We start from the raw sequence: 7,589 nt of genomic DNA on the forward strand, positions 1-7,589 counted from the left end.
AGCTTGGACCCTTCACTCCCTGGGGAAACCCTCTGCGATTGTGATTATCCTCTCATTTGTGAGTTGCCTACCTGGGGGTGTGGGTCTTTACTATACCATGACTCCACCCCTCCTACCTGTCTCATTGTAGTTCCTTCTTTATATTTTTAGTTATGGAAAATCTTGCCTGTTAGTCTTCAGGTTATTCTCATAGACAGTTGCTCTGTAAATAGTTATAATTTTGGTGTGCCTGTGGGAGGAGGTGAGTTCAGGGTCTTCCTACTCCACCATGTTGGTCACACCTCAACCATTTTTAATTGTAGAATTCAGTGTCTTTTAGTACACTCACAAATGTACAGTTATCAACACTATCTAGCTCCAGAATATTTTCTTCATCCCAAAAGGAAACCCCAGGCCTCTTAGGCATTCACTCCCCATTATCTCCTCTCTTAGCCCCTGGAAACCATTCATTTGCTTTATGTCTTTATGGACCTGCCTATTATGGATATTTAATATAAATACAATCATACAATATGTGGCCTTTTGTGTCTGGCTTGTAACTCACTTGTCATTCTTTGCCCAGCCTCATGAAGTTTCACTTTATGTGTGTGCAGCTTAATATATAGCAACAGGCTCAAGGGAAACTTTTAAAAGACTTTTGGAGAATGATTTTCTGCACTAATCAATCATCTCTTGTATTCTTCCTCACAATGCTCCTCCTCTCTATGCCACAATCCATAGGATGCCTTTAGTCAAAATCCAAAGCAATCATAGGGCTCATCTTGATTGCTTCTCTTCTCTCAGGGACGACACCCTTGTGCTGCCAATTGTCTAGAATCTAAAAAAATTTGTAGTTATTTGATATATTTGCCCAGTTATCTAGTTATTCAAGGCAGGAGGATATGCCTAATCCAAGTTTTTCCATCATTTGTCATTTGGTTTATTTGAGCATATTTTGCACAATTCTAGGACTATTTGCTTATAGAGTCCCCTCACCCTTTGTGAAGCCATACTGGAAAAGAACCAGCAAGTCAGCCTGGTGTCTACCTAACACACAGGAAAATTCACCCCTCCTTGCCATAGCAATGGGGAGAGTACACTATGTGTCTATCTTCACCCTGCTATCTCTTTTGGATCAACAGAATAAGCAGTGATCTAACTAAGAACTGTACACCAGTACCTTGTTCTTGCAGACCTCTCTCTGTATGTAATTCTCTTAGAGCTTCCACCTCTACTTGGTTTAAAAGAGGAAAGAACTATGCTCTCCCTTTCATCCACGAGAAAGGGATAGAATTGACTTTCACCATGTGCCAACCCTGGAGTCAGAATACCTTGGTTAAAATTCTATCTCCACTATTTACTGTGTGACTTTGGGCAAGCTACTTAACCTCTGTACTCCTTAGTTTGTTAATAATAGCATTGTGAGTAGTAATGAATAGTAATTCCGTTAGTATATGTAAAGTGCTTAGAAGAGTGCCTGGTATATTACAAGTATTATGTAAGTATGAAGTACTATCGGTGTTGTTGTTATAATGAATGACACTGAACTCCCCGCAAAGTCTATGGCTCCCACAGTTCTTTACCTGTCACCCTTACCTGTCTCCTTACACTGATTTGGGAGAAGGAGGACTGGGACATTGTTGTAGATACACGGCTTAGACGGGTTTTGGGAAGGTCTTATGAAGGTATCAGGTCCCAATTATTGGACTTTTTTTTCATGATACATAATGCCTCTTTGTCCTCACCTATGAGTCCCATCAACCAATAGTAGGGAAACAAATTAAATCTAACTCAATATCCTACTTTGCTTGCATTTGCATGCATTTTTATAACAGCTTTTACTTATAGATGGAGATGTATTCTGTGAAATGTTTAGATAAACTAAAGCTGTCCAGATCTAATAGAATTTTTGGAGAATGAAGTAAAATAAGGCAGGGCAGTGACATGATCATATCTGTTGTTTAGAATCTTCATTTTATTGGAAGGTGGCAAGATGTAAGTTAAAGAGGCCAGTAAATGTTGTTGTAGTGGTCGGAGTTTATGGTTGCTTGCCTTTGGGAAGTGACAGGGAAGCCGGAGTGGGAATTGGAAGGATTCCTGAGATACTTTGGAGGTAATCATTGAGACCTGCCACTTATTGGAGCACTTGGTATTTGTCAGTCATGAAGACAATGAAGAAAAAGACCACGCATTTTACAGAAGGTGGAGATGCTGGCAACAGGGAAGACCAGAAAAGCAGGCTTATTAGAAGGATGAACTATGGTATTTGCCATCATTTTTGTAATCTGGTCAGTTAATAAAGAATGACTGCTTTCAAATTGGAAAAAAAACACATAAATCTAATGATCTGCATGAAAAGCCGTTTATAGAGGATTCAGGATTTCTCCACCCCAACAACAAATCATTTGCTTCTATCACAACTAACCATTCCTTAATAACCGTGATAACAATGCCTTACTCTTTTTAAGATCTCTTCTCTTTCTCTTCTTAAATATTTTCTGGAACCATTTACTTCAAAGTTGTTAGTGGCAACTTTGCATTTATAATGAGCCACTGTTTTCCTAAAAACAAATACTAAGAACACATCCCTGGGAATTCCCTGGTGGTCCAGTGATTAGGACTCCCGTGCTCTCACTGCCTGAGAGGGCCCGGGTTCAATCCCTGGTCAGGGAACTAAAATTCTACAAGCTGCGCAGTGCAGTCAAAAAAAAAATTAAAAAAAAAAGTTAAAAGAAAGAACATATCCTTCTTTCTGTTGCATATATTTCAAGCTAACCAATCAACAACAGATTCACTTAGATTAGTACCAAAAGCCTTAGCAACAAAAAGTTTTGTGTGATAAGTGACTAAATGGGGCCAATTTCTGTTAGTGCTTCTAATTCCCCAGTGTGGCTGAGTAAGGTCTAAGGAAACATAAATAGGATAGAGATGTGTGGGAGAAACGAAAAACTATTGGATTCTAAATAAGAGTGTTGAGGAAAGGTGGGATCTTTTAAACACAGTATTGAGGGAGATACAAGGGTATGGTACAAACTGGGAGACAGAGGGCATGATACTGAGATCGAAGCAGTAAAATTTTATGACTGACTTTTGATATCTGAAAATCTAGGTATGTAGGATTATGGACTCAGAAGCTCACCTAATGAAAAGGCCTCACATGCTCAGGAGTGCCTCAAAAAGGTAGCTTCCAGTTGCCCTGTACATCCTAAACTTACAAAAATGTGTCTGCTTGGAGGGTCTATATTTATCTTATGACTCAGCAACAGAAACAGGTGGCTGGGTCTTTTTATCCTCCTATCTTGAATCTTTTTTCCAAATGTATGTACTGTTACCATATTTCTGATTATTAAAAGAATATAATATGTTTATGGGGGAAAAGGGGAAAAGAATAGGAAATTATCAGAATGAAAGTGAAAACCACAATCCCAGTCATTACTTCCTTCCTTAATTTACCTCACTCCCTCCAATTTGGTTGCAAGAACTGAAGTGCAAGGAAAATGGTGGCTATTAGTGACTGGGGAGAGGGTGGGTGGAGGGAAGACTGCTCCCTTTCTGTTCTTGTATTTTAAAAGAGGATGAATAATCCTCTCTCTCCACACAACCATTAAAAAATTGTTAATATGACTATGGGAAAATGCAGCCCTTCTCTGGTAATCAGAGAAAGGCAAATTCCAACTACAGGGAGAAGGGGCCACTTTTGACCTCTGGAATCAGCAATGACAAAAATGAGTGACAGGGCCTGGTGGGGGGTGGTGGGTGGTTGGTAAGCCGTTCCATTTCTGCAGCACAGTTGGTGGGAGGGGAAAGTGGGGACCAGAGTTGGAGGATGACATAATCCTCACGTGATCAGGAGCTGACGTGAAGTCCTCATATTCCCGGGCTTCTTTCTCCTCTGGGTACCAGCTCCTTACTGCCCTGCAGGCGTTCGTGCTTGTGGCCAAGAGAAAGAGGACGTAAATTCTTTAAATCCCAGAAGGTTGGTGTGAGGGAACCACTGGGACTCTTGGGGTGGTAGTGACTGAATCTAGTGCCTGGAATATGTCTAGGATTGCTTTCTCCAAACCCGTGCAAACTCGTCGGAGATAATTATATTTTTGAAGGGGGGTGGGGCTGGAGTAGGTGGAAGTCTCCTGAGAGACATCAGAGGTTTAGTGTAGTTTAGAAATATTCAGCTTCTCTCAGACTAGCAAGATTTCCCTTTATCCTTCTTCTCTTTTCCCAACTCCGCTGGAGGAAATGAGGTGTGGGCTGGTGCGTGGAGAAAGGCTGGAATCCTGAGGTGGAGACAGAGAAATTTAGAGATAATTTGAAAACAGTTCGCCTCATTCAATGCTAGCCTGCGCGAGGGATGTGGAGGAGTGGGGAGGGAGGGGTGGGGACAGGGCCCTTGCGGGACTAGGCCTGAGGGTTGGGGGGGGGTTGGGGGCAGAGATTCGGTAGGAAGGGATAAGAACAGGAGGGGAAACAGGAGGTGGGAAATTTGGGGCGACACGGTGATGAGGATCCTAGATTCAAGATAATAACGTGTGTCTTGTCTCTGGCGCTGGTCGATCCACAGAGAACTCCCTCCTTCCCGCCCCTTCCTTTCTGTCTGCAGGTCTGAGGGTCTGTGTTCACAGACATCTCCAGGCAAGTAAAAGAGGAGGAAACTATCCCGAATCGTCTCAGGGAGGGGAGCACTCAGACGGGGTTCTCTGAGGGTGAGAGTTGGGAAGGGCAAGAGCTGGGTAAAATTTGTAGCGGCCCCACAGCTCAACTCCCTGTCTCGCTCCCCTCCTGCCGCCCATCAGAGAGGCCATTAGCCTCGTCTGCTGGAGAAATGGTGGGCTGCTGAGGGAGGGGAAAGGGGGCGGAGAAGGGGTAGGGGAGGGAGGGGTGCATCTCGAACTTCGGAGGGCTGGACCAGTGAAGCAGGGGTGGGAGATTAGGCGACTATCTAGCTTCAGAGAGAAACTGACAATCTTGAATGAAAAGAAATGAAGCAATCTTACTCTACATTTTCTCCCTGGCCTTAAGCAGGAAACCGCAACAGCATGCAAAAATCCTGCAAAGAAAATGAAGGAAAGCCCAAGTGCAGCGTGCCAAAGAGGGAGGAAGAACGCCCCTATGGAGAATTCGAACGCCAGCAAACAGAAGGGAATTTTAGGCAAAGGTTGCTTCAGTCTCTCGAGGAATTTAAAGAGGACATAGACTATAGGCATTTTAAGGATGAAGAAAAGACAAGAGAGGGAGACGAGATGGAAAGGTGTTTGGAAGAGATAAGGGGTTTGAGAAAGAAATTTAGGGCTCTGCATTCTAACCATAGGCATTCTCGGGACCGTCCTTATCCCATTTAATGCATTTCTCCCCTGAATTCAACTATTTTCTGTTATTAATACTGCAACATTGGTTCCCTTTGTCTGCGTTTTCTTGCTAAATATTTGCTACTGTTTTATTCCAATCCTTCAGTGTTCCTTTGATTTACATATGACTCGTTACCATTTCATCCTTTAACCCAATCTCACTCATTTAATAGGGTTGTTTCATTCGTTTGCATGGGAAGATGCTCATTGTATATTGTAAAGTGAAAATAATATGTTGCAAAAGGATATATATAGATATGTCTATCTATATATATCTTATAGGTACATTTATACATGTCATAATGCAAAAAAATGTCTGAATTATTATACACCAAAAGGTTAACAGTGAATCTCTGTGATCTGTATTTTATTTTATTTTTTGCCTATCTGCATCTTCTCATTTTCCAAAATAATGAATAATATAAATGTGTGTATATGTGTGTATTACTTGTGTCACGAAAAAACTAAAATAAACAGACACAATAAAAGAACTTGCCAATCACCTTTGAAGGGCAATGAAACACTTAATAAACTCTTAATAACAGAACTATAAGAAAGAAATGTAAACTTCAAATTATCTCTGGATCTCTTAGCCAGAGAAATAAAACTGGCAATTAGTGTAGATACACTTGCTTAAGACTCAGTCTTTTCATGGGAAAACATTTGCCTCACAGGGCTGCTGTGGGGAAGAAATGAGGTGACTGAGCTGTGCTTGGTGGGCTCTTGTTCCCACCTATGCATACAGAACCCCAACCCACTACAGAACATCAGTTTTGAGGGAGGGATTGTCCTGGCATGACTCAACCAGCGCTCAGGAACAAGTCCAATAGGCAGGGAGGTGGGGACTTCCATGCCAGGCCTCTGCTGTTGAGCCCCACCCCTGGCTCCCCTGGGTCCTGCCAGGCCTGCTGGGCACTGCTGCCTTTTCTGCTGGGCCCTTTGCTCTCTGCTAGCCCTGCTGCTGGTGGTGCAGTGGAGTCCTTGAGTGCCAAAGCCCCGTTGAGTTTCCTGGAGTCCCCAGTGCGTTGAATCCCCACTCTGTCTTCTAAAGCTTCTCTCTGCTTTATAGTGATGCTTAACAGAGGTGGGGACTGTTCCAGGATTGCTTGGGCCACAGTGTTTAGCAGAGTTTTTAGTAAAACAGTCCCTTCCATTTTCAGCCACAGGACACTTCCTCCATAGGAGTCAGACATGATGAGTCCATTTTGGGGGTTGGACCAGGGTTCAAATTTGAGCAAAGGATGTCACGCTATAGTCAGAGTTGCTGCTTGAAGTCTAAGAACTGAGGTTTTGTCTTCTTGCTCTTGTGGGATGATTCCTCCCTGAAGGCTCCTGTCAGGCCTGCCCTACTGGTTCAGAAGACTCTCAGGAGACATGTGTAAATTGCAAAAAGTAATGTAGGAAATAGATCTAGGGAAATAATCCCCTTCTCTCCATCCCTTCCAATCCTGAAACATGTGTAAGAATTCTTTGTAAGACTCATATATGTATAACACATATTATATATATAAACATATACACATATATAGAAATATATGTATTTATACCTTTTAGTGTATATATGTACATATATTGTTTTATGTATATGTATATATGTATACTTAAGCATTATTTCTTAACTGGACTTTGCATTTTCCATTTCAAAGTAAAGACTATAATATTTCATTATATTTTATCATTTCATTATATTTCTATTGATTACTGCTGTGACTTACGCATAGTGGGTACTTAATAAATGTTTACTTAATTAGAATTCTAGTGTTCTTGGCCCAGTTTTACTTCTGATTGCATAAAATTGGAAATAATCTATTTCTCTAGAAACTGTAACTTACATTTTCAAAAAGAACCCAATAAGAAAGGAATTATTCCCTAAATTCAGTCTATAAAACTATTATATATAACCTTGTATAATTAATTGATGTCTCTCAAAAAGTCAGCTCCTGACATTATAATCTTCTAGAGTGCTTATTACAAATACAAATTTATGACAAATAGCTCCCCATACACACACATACTCTTACAAAGTCAGAATTTCTGTGCATATAGCCTTGGAATCTTCATTTTGGGGTTCCCATGAAATTATGTTCTTCAAAACTGCTTCAAAAATCCTCATTATAGACCCTGTTTCAGCTGAGCAGTGCAGAAGGAGTCTTCTTATAACCAAAGAGCCTAATTGTTTACAATTCGTAATTAAGGGCTCCTGAAAGTCAAAATGGTTGGTACTATAGCCTGAAAATTGAGGGTACTCATCAAGTAAATCTATGTGGA

The 7,589-nt window shown here is 41.3% G+C and overlaps 1 protein-coding gene across 4 annotated transcripts; it reads left to right on the forward strand.

Annotated features, from left to right (window-relative positions):
* Nucleotides 1-3,821: 3,821 nt before the first annotated feature.
* On the forward strand, nt 3,822-5,751 carry TCEAL7 (transcription elongation factor A like 7). Of its 4 annotated transcripts, none has more exons than XM_030851489.2 (3): nt 3,822-3,955; nt 4,577-4,679; nt 4,999-5,751. In XM_030851489.2, exon 3 carries the CDS (start codon nt 5,013-5,015, stop codon nt 5,313-5,315), a length of 303 nt encoding a protein of 100 aa, XP_030707349.1. In that variant the 5' UTR covers nt 3,822-3,955; nt 4,577-4,679; nt 4,999-5,012; the 3' UTR covers nt 5,316-5,751. The 4 variants fall into 4 exon arrangements, with proteins under 4 accessions (XP_030707349.1, XP_060148206.1, XP_060148205.1 ...); XM_060292223.1 differs by having other exon boundaries at nt 3,836-3,955; nt 4,538-4,608; XM_060292222.1 differs by having other exon boundaries at nt 3,837-3,955; nt 4,538-4,679.
* Nucleotides 5,752-7,589: the final 1,838 nt, after the last annotated feature.

Source organism: Globicephala melas, chromosome X (genome assembly GCF_963455315.2).
Source record: "Globicephala melas chromosome X, mGloMel1.2, whole genome shotgun sequence".
Classification (NCBI taxonomy): domain Eukaryota; kingdom Metazoa; phylum Chordata; class Mammalia; order Artiodactyla; family Delphinidae; genus Globicephala; species Globicephala melas.

Excerpts from the sequence above, each read along its gene's own strand:
- TCEAL7 (XM_030851489.2), top strand. The coding sequence starts at position 5,013 with ATGCAAAAATCCTGCAAAGAAAATGAAGGAAAGCCCAAGTGCAGCGTG.